This window comes from Parasteatoda tepidariorum, chromosome 5 (genome assembly GCF_043381705.1).
Source record: "Parasteatoda tepidariorum isolate YZ-2023 chromosome 5, CAS_Ptep_4.0, whole genome shotgun sequence".
NCBI classification, from domain to species: domain Eukaryota; kingdom Metazoa; phylum Arthropoda; class Arachnida; order Araneae; family Theridiidae; genus Parasteatoda; species Parasteatoda tepidariorum.
The window spans coordinates 72,312,117-72,327,412 of NC_092208.1; the positions used below are offsets into that span (position 1 = coordinate 72,312,117).

Genomic DNA, 15,296 nt, shown 5'->3' on the forward strand with positions numbered 1-15,296 from the left:
ATTACAATTTCATACAGTTTTGGTTTACCTCAAAAATTCGCTGAAGGCTTCAATATTTTCCTTAATAACTTTATTTAAGTAATTAGTTTAATTAAGTAATTAAGTAATTAGTTTAATTAAGTAATTAGTTAATTAATAACTTTATTTAATTTATTTTGAAAAAAAATCCATTACTGATCATTATTAATTTTTCATTTATTAAAAAACAATATCTATTATTTCAAAATATATAAATAAATATAATAATTTTTCGAAAAATGCATTAGAAATTATAAACTCTTACAACGTAGTAAAAGGATTGAGAAAAAAAAATTACATGGTTGAATTAATTTAGATAATTAAATAATAATTACCTACATGATGAAGTATAAATCAATTTAATAAAAAATAATATTCAGGCTCCATTTTAATTATATACTGTTCAAATTTGATGAAAGAATTGAGTAAAAATCATCTATGCATCAATTATTTAATTATATTATAAAATAATGAATACTTACATTATGTAATGCTTCGAATATTCTCAAGTTGATGAACAATAATATAAATAATTGTTTCGGAATAATTACTATTTCCAAAGCTTCTGATTTATATAGTAATACAGCTCTAAAATGATCTTTGATTATATTTGATAAGAATGCTTGAATATCGTAAGCAGTGAAAGTGCAACTGAAATCTCTTGTATTCGGAACAATACCAGGATCTCTTATTTCAAGATAAGAAGTGTTCCTAAATTAATTCTATTGGTTTGTCTGAAAATTTGACTTATTGTGTTTTTCAACATTCTGGGAATCTTGTCAACTAAGTTTCATTTTAATTTTATCCTTTTTTTCATTGAAAGTTCCTTAATAATTTGATAATAAAAATATAAGTCTTTTTTAAACAAATAAGTAATTAAATATATATTCTTTAAATGTTAACCTCAAAATGTTAACCAATAAGTCAAAAAGTGCCAAAACTATTATCTTCAATTATTTGAAAGAAAACGCAATATTTTAATTAATATTAATGTCATTTAGAATTTAATAATCATTATACATTGAAAATTACATATTTTTAAGTATATTACATGTCTATTTTATCTTTCAAGAAGCACTCAGTAGAATCGTACTTACATTTAAACTGTAGTAAATGTCCTAATTTTTAGTATTCTAAATGAAAAAATAAATAAATAAATAAATGATAATGCAAAATAAAAACTAGTGTTTTCAATTATTTTTAAAAAACACAATATTTCAGTTGAAATTAATGATATTTAGAAATGGAATGTAAATATTTTTTTTTACTATATTACTAAATTGAACAAATATTGCAAATTACAATGTTCACATGATTACATGTTTATTTAATTTTTAAGCACTCAATAGACTCTCTCTAGCATTTAATAAGTAATAAATGTATTATTTTGAGTGTAATAAATAAATAGATAATTCAAAATAAAATTATTGCTTTCAACTATTTAAAAGAAAAAAATGCTTTAAGTCAAATTAATGATGATAAGAAATTTAATCTATATATATATCAATGATATATAACAAATATATGATATATAATCTATATAGCTCTATATAGCTCTGAACTTTGAACTTTATGGGCTCTATAAACATCCTCAAATTATGCAGATAATCCGAAGCAACCGAAAGATGGCTCGGCCATATATGGAGAGGTTCTGAAGATAGCCCTGTAAAAATTGCCACCTTCAAGAACCCTCAGGGGTCCCGCTCTAGAGGTAGACCACCTACTCGATGGCTCAACGACACCGAAAACGACCTCAAAGTCCTAAAACTTAAGAACTGGAGGGGAGTTGCCATGGACAGAGAGAGCTGAAGAAGGCGTGCTGTTGAGGCAGCCAAGGCCTGCAAAGGGCTGTTGCGCTCCTGAAGAAGAAGCTCTATATATCTATTTTGAATATATTGCTATGATGAACCAATGTTGCGAATTACTTTGTTAACATTATTGCATGGTAATTTTTTAAATAGCCCTCAATAAAATCTCCCTCACATTTAAAATGTAATAAATGTCCTAATTTAAGTACAAATAAATAAAAAAAAGAAAGTAAATAAATAACTATGTAATAATACTGAAACTTTTTTAAATACACTGCTTAATTAAAAGCGCAGTAGCTTTTTAAATATATTACTATCATGAATAAATATGACGAATTACATTGCTTTACATTGTTTTATTTTTATTTTACTTTCAAGAACACTTTTAGAAATTTCTCCAAAAAATGGTTAAATAACAATTTATTTACTTTCAACAATTTACTTACACCTAATATGGTTAAACAATCAGAATTTTATCGCACCAACTAGGCCCATCTGATGGAACCACTTAGTATCTTGCAGCTGGGTATATATTATAGCCGGGAGGGCGAATTTATCATTCTTTTGTCCGCTAAAACGAGGGTTCGGGTCCCAGTGTTGACACTACACTATTGAACCCATTTCCTTCATCACATTTAGAATTTCCAGTGTTCCACATACCCTAGTGACCGCTGACTATTAGTTTATGATACTCTCATTCAAGCATAGATGACTGCAGCATGAAGTTGCTCAACACAAAAAAGTCTAGTATTTCTCATCTCTTAAAATAGGTGAAAGAAGCAAATAAACTTGTTAGGCCACATTCCCCTGTTATTTTGATAAAACACAACTCAAATATAGCATAGCTTCAATCTCCATTTCAATTTCTTGTTTTTACGGTTTTGAGACAATGGTAGTTTTATATGGTTAAAAACCCGTTCAGTTTTGTAATCATGGTTTTTTTAACCATACTAGCTGTTAACGGTTTCAAAACAACAGAGTTAAAAAAATATTCATTACCCTTAAAATTTACGGTTAATTAGATAAACAGACTTCTGCCGGTTATTTTATAGTAATTGTAGAATAAAAAAAAACAGACTGCTCAATAGAATCTCACTAACATATAATGTGTAATAAATATCCTGATTTGAGTATTATAAATAAATAAATAAATAAATAATTCAAAATAAAATCATTGTTCATAATTATTTGAAAGAAAAAAGTGTTTTGGGTCAAATTAAGGACTATAGGAAATTAAAAATATTTTTTTTTGAATATATCACTACCAAGAACAAATGTTGCGAATTACATTGTTCACATTATTGCATGTTTAATTTATCGTTCAAATAGACCTCAATAGAATCTCACTCACATTCCAAATATTATAAAAGTAATAATTTGAGTATAATTAATAAATAAATAAATAAAATAAAAAAGAAATAAATGAATAAATAAATAAAATAAAAAAGAAATAAATGAATAAATAAATAAAATAATGATAAAAATAACTTTTTCAATATACACTCCTTTCTTAACCCTCAGTAGCTTTTTGAATGTATCGTTATCATGAATAAATATTGTGAATTAAATTGTTTCATGCTTATTTTAATTCGCAAATAGCGATCAATAGAGACTCACTCGCATTTAAAATACAATAAGTATCTGAATAGTATAATAAATAAATAAATGTATAACATAAATAACTAATTAAATAAATAAATAAATAAATAAACAAATAAATAAATGTATAACATAAATAAATAAATTAATAAATAAATAAATTAATTAATTAATAAATAAATAAATAAATAAAATAATAACAAAACTTTTAGTTTAAAAATGCACACTACTCCCCTTTATAAAAAGCATAGTAAAGAAAAGAGAAAATAATTTTTAATCCAAAATCTTGAGAGAAAATTAAAATTCATGAAAGTGGTAAGGTTTTTTTGCAACAATGCTCTCTCTTATATATGATTAGAATAAATTTACCATATCATGAAAAGTCAATGTTATGTAACAAGAATATTATAAGATTTATATTAATGCATGACACATTTTAGAAATTGCTTCACAGTTAAATAGAGTGATAATTAAAATAAAAACTTCAAATTTCTACCCTGGAGTTTATACACTGCATAAAATGTTTTAATTTATTTTTTACTATACTTATATTCAGTGCTGTATCGCTAAACTTTTCTTTCTCCCAGGGCGGTATTTTCCGGGAATAGGTGAGGTATTTAAATTAAGGTATAAAATTGGCTTGGACACAATTTTTTCTTTCTTAAAACTTAATTGTAAATTTAGTTTTATGTTTGTTTTATGTTGATTCTAAAATTATGAACTTGAAGTAGAGTTTAAAAAAATTATAATTTTTTTTCAAAATTAGGACAGAATTAAGCATAACTTTTCATGTCACACTAACAGCTCTACATTGTTAGAATTTTTATTACGGTAATATAACCAGCAGAAATCAATCGATCCAATTATCCGCAAAGTTTACTGTTAAGAACATTTTATACCTTTATGGAATATATTTTTCTCCTAGGGGGCATTTTTCGTGAATGAGTGAGGTATTTAAATTAAGGTATAAAACTGGGTTGGACACAATTTTCGTCTTTTTAAAACTTAATTGTAAATTTAGTTTTATGTTTGGCAGGTTTTATGTTGATTTTGAAATTATAAATTTGAAGTTGAGTTTAAAAAAATTACAATTTTTTTCAAAACTAGGACAGATTTATGCATAACTTTTCATGTCACACTAACTCTACACTGTTAGAATTTTTATTCTAAAATTACGGTAAAATAACCATCAGAAGTCAGTCGATCCAATTATCCGCAAAGTTTACTGTAAAGAACATTTTATACTTTTATGGTTTTGAAACCGTAAAAGAAATTAGCTGGACATTCTAGCTAGGCCTTCAGTTAGGTAATGGGCTTTGAAGTTAGGAAGTGGTTGAGTTGTGTTTTATCAAATGAATAGTGGAATGTGGTTTAATTAGTTCATCTGCTATCACATAGTCACAAATTAGGAGTGCAGGACACGGGAAACTCTTGGTGCGTTGAAGAGAATAGAGGAGATATTGTGATGTCAATGCTTGGACTCGACACCCCCTTCCAGTTCTGTCGTTCATGAGATTTACAGAATAGTCCTGTCGGCTATAATGCGTACTAAAACTGACTGCAGGATATTAAGTGACTTCATTAGCTGGGACTAATTGTTGAGATAAAATGAAATAATGCTGCTTAACCGTATTAGTTGAAACCGTTAATAAACAGTTTTTTTTCAGTTAGCAGTTTTAATACTATCTTATTTAAGGTTATTTGACTGTTTTGCTTAAATATGGTAAAATAAAAATTAAATAAAATGTTATTTAGCCCTTTTTCTGCGAAATGTCTAACATTATAAAACTAATTGTAATGCATAAATTTCAAAATAACTCTTTTCCTAGATCAATAATGGGATTACCTATGTTCTGAACTAAAACTATAAATTATTTAAAAAACCACAAAAATGAAAAAGAACTAAATATATTGTTTCATATTGAGTTCCAAAATATTGAATTGTTACAAAATTGCTTAATATCGAATTGAGTAATTCCAAATTTTGGTACTTAAAGCTTAATAACAAATTCCCACTTAGACATAGCTTTTAGTGCAAAACATTGCTAACTTTATGCAAAATCTGCTTACAAAATTTCAAAAAATTCTATGATAAACGTGTTTTTAATGTGTGTTAGCGTGCAGAAACTTTCTCAAAATCAACTTTCCTTAGAAAATTTATTGAAAATGTAAGAAAATTTTGAAATGTAAAAAACTCTTGACAACATAAAAATCATTAATCGAAATCTAATTTCTGGAAATGAATTTTATTTGTCTGGAAATATATATAGTTTATTCAAGTAAAAGAAAAAAGGTTAAATATTCAAAAAGTAAAAAAATAAAAAAAAAAAAACTAGTTTTACTTTCTATTTTGGGAGTTTGTCTCCGATTTTGGTTTGGTATGTCATTATACGAAAACGCAGAAATAACTTTTTTTCTAAAAATTTCTTGATCAGTATTCTTAGAGGTAGGATTTATTATTGGAACATGGAGGACTTTGTAACCCGACAATTTTAACGTGTATCAGTCATCATTTACGACACGAGGAGTCTTCGACTGCAGGGATCAAACCCACGACTTCTTGGACATGGGCCCGGTGCCCTATCTACCAGGTCATCCCGGCCGTACCAGCCATCGGTGGGATTCTGACCCGGGTCACCTCATTGGAAGGCGAATGCTCTATCCCCTGAGCCATCACAGCTCACCTTACTTGTATAGTAAATATTTTTCTGGGGTTGGGATAGCTTGGTTCGTAAGGCGTTGGACTCGTGTTCGGGAGAATGGTAGTTCGAGTCTAGCCAGCTGAAGAATGCCCGTGTATTAAATGGTGACTGGTGCACGCTGAATCTGTCGGGGTCACAAAGTCCTCCAAGTTCCCAAAAAAGATCAATTCTTCGGGGGGTACTTAATTGGAGATTGATTGTTCACTGGTTCTCGTCAAAATTACGATCTGTGGATACATGAATGTGTACACCTAGTTAAACGGGCTGCGGCGTGTGTGTGGCTGAAGTCGTATTCTTGGACTTAGATGGCAACACTTAAAAGCAAGAAACAGACCCTCTGCGTTAAATTCATTTGCTTCCCAAGCAGACATGCTGGAATATCAAGTCGAAAATAGAAACAAAAAGAGATTTTTCTGGTGAAAGAAACCACAATTCTAAGAATTAAACCAAAGTATGCGGTATTTAAACGACTAATCTGATAATTTTAACATTCGTTGCTGTTACTGTTTATTGGAAATTTAGCCTTTAAAAATTATAGTTCCCATTAAAATACATCGAGTAACAAATACATATCTCAGAAGTAAATAAAACCAAATGGTTTTTATGCCACGCCTTAAAGTATCACAACAAATTTTTATTTTCTTATACACGCCGGCCGGACTGTGTAGTGGTGGTCAAGGAGCTGACCTTGAATCAGAGTTCGAGTTCCGAGCAAGGCATGGATGTTCTTCCATTCTCTGTACTATCTGTCCTTACTTTAGGAACAACGTTAGCCCACCTAATATGGTGCTCCAGAAAGATTGGCAAAAAAATTTGCCCTACTGATACTTAAATGACGAGAGCCAATCGGGTGAGAATCGGGTGAGAAAAATATAATATCTTAATAATAACAAGGATTAAAGGGATAAGAATGATAACTTGAAGTGTTTAATTAAAATGTTTTAAAGATATTAATCAAGTTATATGGTGACTATTTAATTCATCCCTTATAGTATAATCGGAATTATTTACTAGCATATGTGGGTTTATTTGTAAATGAATGGCTCTTTTCAGTTTGAAAAACATATAAGTACAATTTTACTGAAAACAGTAAGAATATCCATAGAATGTTACAGAGGGATTCGAACACACTACATACACCACTCAGAGTGGTTAGTCGAATTACAATACTGCACTGTGAGTTTCAAGTAAAACGACCATAGATAATGGTGGTGACCATTGCGGCGAAGTGTCATCCTTCTGCTGAACGCTCAGACGCATAGAGGTAATGGGTTCAATATCTTAGTACTGTTTTTTTTTAATTCCTATGATATATGTTCTGTAATTTGAAAAGAGTCAAGCAATTATTTGTTGTTAGCATAAGACTCAGTATATCTATCTAAACCAAATTTAGATGTTTACTTTTACACATCCATGGTTACGCTTTGATGTGGGCCAGCTACCTCTATTTTAAATTGCATTTTGTGGAAGGACGAGTCTGGTGTAAAAATAATTAAAAATAAATCATTACCATTCTAAAAATTTATTTTGTTATTAGTTGCTACTCATACATATGCAAGCTTGTATGCTTAATACAAAACACCCCCTATAAGCTTTACTCAGGTTTACGAAAATAATAATCAAATTAGAATAAAACATTAATGGATGCACCTATTACAACGAGGAGGTAGCTGGTTTAAATTCTACCATATCTTAGTCTATATATGTGTGCTGTTTTTTTCTATCTTGTGCTACCTGTGCAGGGATTTGGCTAAGGCATATTAGGCGAGCTTTGTTATGAGCACACAAGCCTGCGTATGTCACCGTAACAATAGTTATATGAATTCTTCCAGAGTTACGGCGGGATTTGAGCCCGTCACCTCGACGCTTTCGTTTTATTTTGTTGGGACAGTCCTGATGTAGTAATTTTACTTACTCTAATGTAGTACTTATTTAGTGACAATTAAGCTGTTGATTTAGTTCAGCTTTGTGCGTCCAGGCATTTATGCATCTAAAATGCATATTTTTTTAAAATTTATTGGCTGGTAGATGCTAACTTGCTGTTATTGCTGTTAATTTACGTCGCACTAGAGCTGCACAACGGGCTATTGGCGACGGTCTGAGAAACTTCCCTGAGGAGGATCCGAAGACAAACCATCACAATTTTGATCCCCTGCAGAGGGGATGGCACCCCTGCTTCGGTAGCCCAACGACGTGCACGCGAAGTCGAGCACGTTATGGTGGAACAGCTTAACGCGGACTAATAAAGCACATCCTCTGTCCCTACGCAGACTGATCTAAGTGGTCACCCACCCGCACACTAACCGCAGCCAGTGATGCTTGACTTCGATGCTAACTTGCAATGGGAAAAAATAAAACAAATAACCAACGAGATAAAAGTTAACAAGTGGTCAAAATAAAATAGAGGTCATCAAAATAAACACCTTTGCGTCAACTTCAACTATACTAGCACAGTTAAAATTACCTAATTTTATGCTTAAAATTACCTAAGCTTTCCATATTTACTACCAAACAGATATGGTAATAAAAACAACCAAATTTTTAAAATTAATTTTACCAAAAGCGCTTCTGTAAAAAATGCCTTGTTTTTTCAGCGTTCCCATAGAGCCAGAAACTCGGTAAATGCAACCATATTCTGATAGTTTTGACCACACTTCTTTTTTCTCCAAACGCTCTGTTAAGCGTGGAGGTAGCGGGTTCGAATCCCGCCGTAACCCTGGATGTATTCTTTGTGATGTCTTTCTCTGAATTGTTCTATCTGTATTTTCTACTTGACAATGACTTATAAGCCTATATTGAGCACACAAGTCAGCAAATGTATGTAATTTCAATAAAATCAAAAAAATTTTCTCAGTGTGTCTTCAAATAATATTTAAGTGAGGAAGAAAGATAAAAGCTATCAAAATCTATTGAATCAAAACTGATGAAATGAGACCGAAAATTTCAAAACCTGTTTGATGGCCGAAAAAGACAAAGAAGAGTTGAAGGGCAATTAATGAAATAACCTCCCATTTTCATTATACTATCAAACTGCTATCAAAGTCAGTCCCATCGTATTGAGTATGGACTTTCAACTTCGGATTTGAAAAAGATTTTAAAACTATATTTCTTTATTGAACACTCAATAGAAGTATTTTTTAAATTATTTATCTTCATTTGCTAAATTTAAAGTAAATATTTCCATTCACTTTTATATTTATATGTATTTTTTCATCCTTTATCTACATTACATGGAAGAGTGAATATTTGAAAAATTGTGTGATATTTACATATCACTAAATAATAAAAAGTATTCATATAATAATAACTTAAAAATTGATGTCTTACACAATAATACTCGAAAGGAAGTTCTAAGATAACATATAATAAGAATTTCAATTAAGGTGCAATCCTTTTAAAACATAGAAGAAAATAAAATTTAATTTAAAACTCGAAAATTTAGTAATCCTATTTTTCAATTTGATTCATATGATATCTAACTAACTAGTGAAACTATCCTTCGGCAAAATACCGCAGCATTTTTGAATTTCAACTTTTGAAGCGGTAGAAAATAATAAATTTTAAATAATAATTGATATGTCATAAATAAATAAATTATATTGCTATAAATAAAAAAAAAGGTTTTATAACTGTGGGAGCTGTCCAAAAATGTTATATTCGCAATATTAATATTAGCGTTGTTTTCAAATATTTAAGAATGCAATTAACAATAAAATGCTTGAATCGAAATAATTATTAAAAAAATAATTTGTTTAAAAAACATATAAGTTTTTAAGTGAAATGTCTTAATTTAACTAGGTTAAAAGTAATTAATTGTCTCTAAAAATCGCACTCCATTAAAGTGCAAAGTATTACATTAAGTGTCGGGAAAATGATCATGTTTTCTCAGTGTATAATTTTGCCTTAGTAAGAGTTTTTTTTTGTGCGGAATCCTTAGAAATGTCACTTGAATGCCTCACCTTCCCCAGCCTTATAACGATTCTGCGAACTATTTTTGAAAAGGGGTAGCATTCGGACACGAAATAATTAATGAAGTTATTTTTATCTAAAGGAAATTGAAACTTTAAAAAAATCAAAGTTATTATAGATTATTACTATTTATCATTGAAAAGCATTATAATAATTAACATTTTCTCTTACTAAAACATAGTAAATTTATCATAGTTTGCTTTTTAATGATTAAAAAAAGAAAAATAAATAAATAAAGTAAATAATTAAATAAAAAACGAATTTGAAGCAAAAAGAATGTTGCTAAATATCATTTTTAAAAAATGCTGCTAAATTATTGGTATAATTATATTTCAGAATTAATTTTTAGCTGAAATTACCTATTTTAAATAAACAATTATTTGTATTTTCAAATAAATTTGATGCAAATGGAAAATAGTGATTAAAACTGTTAATCAATCATTGTATTACGTAATAAGGCTATAATATATTTATACTTCGTATTATATCTGTAACGTAAAATGTACTATTTTATGATATGTATTATAAATTTATATTGCATTTAAAAGTGATTTTCATTTTAAAGAAAGTAAATTCACATGAATTCATACATATTGATGAAAACAAATATTTTATTCTTTCTCGTTTTTTTGACATCTATAAAAAATCTTATATATTCTGAACGCATTTCAGTAACATCTTTTGCATTTCTCAAACATAACTCTTAGCATTCATAAGAGCTTCCGAGAGGCCCTTTTGAAAATCGAAACCTCCGTCGCTGGTGACTGCCATAGCATTTACGCAAATGTAAAACCAAAGGACTTTGACGCAAGATTTTCCTGGAGGACAACTGTAGTCTCCACCAGGACAGCACACAGCATTGTCGAACGGAGCGCACTTGTAGACCTGACTATCACCGTAGCAACATCCTGGAAAGGAATGAAAAAATTAAATATTGTTCAAGAAAAGATCATTTAGGCTTTTCATCAATAAATGTGCGACGTACTGAAAATTGTACATAGTACATGAAATATTCTATTGTACATGAAATATTCTTTAAGCATAATCGAGATTATACTTTCAAAATATCTTAAACAAAGTGTTCCGCATTCACCATTCTTGATATATATTTTTAGCACTCTCTCTAGATATGAGTACCTTAATTTGCATTGAAAAATATAAAAACAAACTAACTAAATCGTTCAGCATTTTTTTGAATTTTAAATATATGAAAAATATACAAATATCTCTATAGCTGTGATGAAAACGACACTTTTAGCAATAATTAGTAACTTCTACAAAATTTTGAATCATCGAAATTACCCTGAATAATTATCGGAGCAATTTTTTTCTATGGTCGATAGTGCTTTTCTCCTTCAATGAAAAAGAATTGCCAGTTTCACGAGAGGCAGAAATTGATGCTTTAAACAGTCTAATAACTTCAAAATTCGGAATTTGATATATCAGGTATACCGTAGCGAAATTTATAAAATCCGTAGTTTTAACCCACTTTTTTTTTAATTTCTTTAATAGATGAAAAAAAACCTGCTTTGAAAAATGAAATGTATTTTTTTGCATGCTGTAGAAACTTGTAATATTTTAAAATATGCCCTAAATTGTTGATTACTTGAGTAATTTATATTAAGTGAATTGAGAGGAATATTTATGCTAAAAGCGATATGTGAGATCATAGAAAAAAAGAATATTTTCTTCAAAAGCAATTTTCATGTCATAAAAAAAGCGAAACTATTTTATTTCTCAAATTTTATTTAAAATCTGACCATCTCGTATCAGTCGTATCCGACATAAATACATTTACACTTAGAAATAGAGCTAAATAAAACTACCAGGAAATGGTAAGATTCACCGTATTACTGTCTCTCGGGGAGCACTAAAATGCTCGGTAATTTTTACTGAGAGGCATTGATAATGATTTTGGAAAAATTAAAAATGAAATACGGTGTTATAATAATTGATAAAACTTATTAAATGTGTTAAAATTTGGTAGTTTTATCATAATGTCTTAGACCATAGCATAAAGCCATTTAGTCAGTTAATTTTACTTTTCAGTTTTGTGTTTTCGTATTTTCTATTAGATATGCGGTAATAAGAACAACTTTTTAAAACTCGAAGTTTGGTTTAATTTTTTATTGTTTTGTTCAAATAAAAAAACTAATAACAAATAGTCAAAAAAGGAAAAGCATTGTGCAGAAGATTGCTTTGTGATATTTTGTACACAAATGATTAAATTAAATAACTTGGAAATTGAAGTACACATTAAAAGCCTGAAATAAAAAGCCTGAATTACAATAAAAATTGCTTTTCTGAAACAAACATAACATAATTTTTTAATTGCAAAATTTCTTTTTTCAGATTGAAAAAAAATCATGAAATAGTTTTAATTGATTTAAAAAAAGCATTGTAATTGCCATAGTTTTAAAATCTTATAAAACATTGGATTCGAGTAAAAAAAAGGGATGTTTTATTAAAATATTAAAATAGTACATTTTAATAAAAACAACTTGTAATTTAATCTGAATTTATTCATAATATTTTCAAAGTTTTATTTAAGAAGAATTGTTTATTTAATAATATGATTATATAAACTCTCTTATCTTCCTAATAATTAAAAAATAATGGAAAAAAATAATAATATACCGTATGATAAAGCTAGCTTAATTTGACTATTTTCCCGAAAAAATGTTTATTTTCAATTTCTATGCTCATTGTAGGATATTTAGAGTTAAAATTCAAAATTATAATAAAAAACACGTTAAAGTTACGAAACTTTTGTACTCAAAAACAGTTTCGTGAATGATCCTTTTAAAATTTTACTTTTACTTCAAGATCATCTGCAAACTTGCTTCTACGCATAATTCGTAATGTATTTCGATTTGCTGGATGAATGATATGAAGTTTCTGATACAAAAAGACAAAAGTTCAGCCAACCTGAAAACTTAAAATAACTTTTCAAAGCATCAAAAAACTGAATTTTAAAAAATTACGTTAAGAAATACCGGCACTCGCAGGGTGCTGGTACATTATTCCGTAAAATCCATCTTTTTACATAACATGTTGCGGAACAAAAAATCTGATATACCCTAAATTTTAAAGCAATAATTTCCGTAAAATCACTGAACTACTCTAATTGAATGAAGAGTACTGCAAACATTACAATATAAAAAAGTACGGTAAATATGGATTTCAAGGTGAAATGGATTCACGTACGATGCACCCAATGTACAGCTACTTTATACCGTAATTTGATCCGGAATAGTGTGGTTGGCCCTTTTGTTTAAAAGTAATCAAAGCATTTATTTAAATTTAAATATGAACAGGGGAGAGAGTTTTTTTCTCTCTTGCTCTGAAACTGTTAAAAGAGAGTAGGCTATTATCAAAGCCATCTTTCAACTATTAAAAGAATATTTTAGTAAAGGTGATTTACATTATTTCAATGTAATTAAGGGGCTTTTAATATTTTTTTTTTTGCCAATGGGAGTTGAAATAATTTGATCCATTTAATTAAAAATGCTTACTTACTGTGAAAATTAAACAAAAATTTGTAGCATTTAAATTAAAAAGAAAACAAAATTAAGTCACATTTATAGATAGTTCAATTGTTCTAGATTGTGTAGTTATTCTTAAAGGAGTAAGTAGTGTTAATAATCTTTTTTGCATTTTATATACTATGTATGAGTTAGAAAGCTTTTTTTAAATGAAAACATATAAATATTTATCTAAAATTGCTAGTATTTTTACTACATATTTATAAGTCTTTAGTTTTAGAAGATTTTTATCGAAAACAAGTGAAATGCAATCGATTTGTGAAAATATGGAATGTGTGTTGAAAATATGTTGAAAGTGTTTAGATTCTCTACAAGATATTAAATTTTACTCACTGCCATATCCAGGGCAAGATCCCCAACCACATGTCTCAGCAGCAGCCAATGATGCCAAGCATAGGACGCCAACGACAGCAAGTAGTACCTTCCTACATAAACAAACAAAATACAATAATACTTGAAAAAAAAGTAGGAGGTTCAAAAGTTATTAAACATTTATATTCAAACGAAAATTAAATTTGTCTGTACCTAAATTTAATAAATTAAAAGTTAATTATTTTTCTTCATACTTTAATTGTCATTGATAGTATTTATTAACAAAAGAAAGTCTCAAAAAGTTTAATTTTTATTGCTAGTAAATAACAAAGTATCTATTTTTATTTTACAAAAATTATATTTTGCGTTATATGTATTTAATGTTTAATCATTTGTCTTAAAAGATAGTTAGTGCCGTTGAAAGTTGATAAAACAGTTACAAAAACAAATTTTTTAACATTCTTCCGTTTAATTTTTGCATATGACATAAATTTTTTTATCATTTAATGATAATATTTAGTTTTTTCTTTAAATTTTATTTTTTATTTGAAAGGAAAATTGAAGAAGCTGTTATAAAAATGTAGTTGCAAGCAGACTAATTTTTAAATATAGCAATTGATATCATTAAATTTTTATCATTCAAAAAATACTTGAGTCCAAAATTTTTCTTCGAAGTTATTATCTGTGAGCATAGATAAGGCAGATACAAACAGTCTCAATTAAATTACTAGAAAACTAACCCATTATTTATCATTCAAAAAATACTAAAATTTTGTCTTTTATGTATTAAATCTTTAATTAATTTTTACACGGTTTTGCTATTGACATAAAACGTTGAAAATTTACTTTCAAAATAAATTTTTTAACCGTCTTACTTTTACTGTTTAAAAACAGTATCATCAAATCTTTATCATTTAATAGTATTAATATTTTGTATTTTACGTATTTAGTTTTTAATTCTTCATTTTTATAGTTTAATTGTTACTGCTATTGAACTTTGATAAATCTATTACAAAAATGAGTTCCAAACAACAGTTACAAACACTATCACGTGCAAATAATATCATTAGTTTTTTTATCGTTCACCAATGGTGAAGTTTTGCTTTATTTGTATCAAACTTTTAAGCATTTTTCTTCTTAGTTTAAAATTTATTTCGAATAGAAATTGATAAAACGTTTTAAAAAATGAAATTTATTAACTATTAAGTATTGCGAATATATTAAAATACATTAGCTATTACGAGTAAAGTTTTTGTTGTTTTATAGCGTTTGGAATTTTAAAGAGAGTTAACTGATTGATATGTATATTTCTAACTATTATTTAGTTATAAATTTAATAATTT

General features: G+C 28.1%; 2 protein-coding genes across 2 annotated transcripts in view; both read right to left on the reverse strand.

Moving 5' to 3' along the window:
* The window catches only part of LOC122272511 (uncharacterized), a 93,017-nt gene that overhangs the window by 30,801 nt on the left and 46,920 nt on the right, over positions 1 to 15,296 (reverse strand). The gene's annotated exons all lie outside the window — the stretch shown is intronic.
* The window catches only part of LOC139424774 (uncharacterized), a 183,533-nt gene continuing 178,924 nt past the window's right edge, over positions 10,688 to 15,296 (reverse strand). Inside the window, exons 2-3 of the mRNA XM_071180595.1 lie at positions 13,975 to 14,066; positions 10,688 to 11,004 (exon numbers count right to left, since the gene is read on the reverse strand). Of these exons, the coding sequence (XP_071036696.1) occupies positions 10,787 to 11,004; positions 13,975 to 14,066 (310 nt within the window). The 3' untranslated portion in view covers positions 10,688 to 10,786. The remainder of the gene's footprint in view (positions 11,005 to 13,974; positions 14,067 to 15,296) is intronic.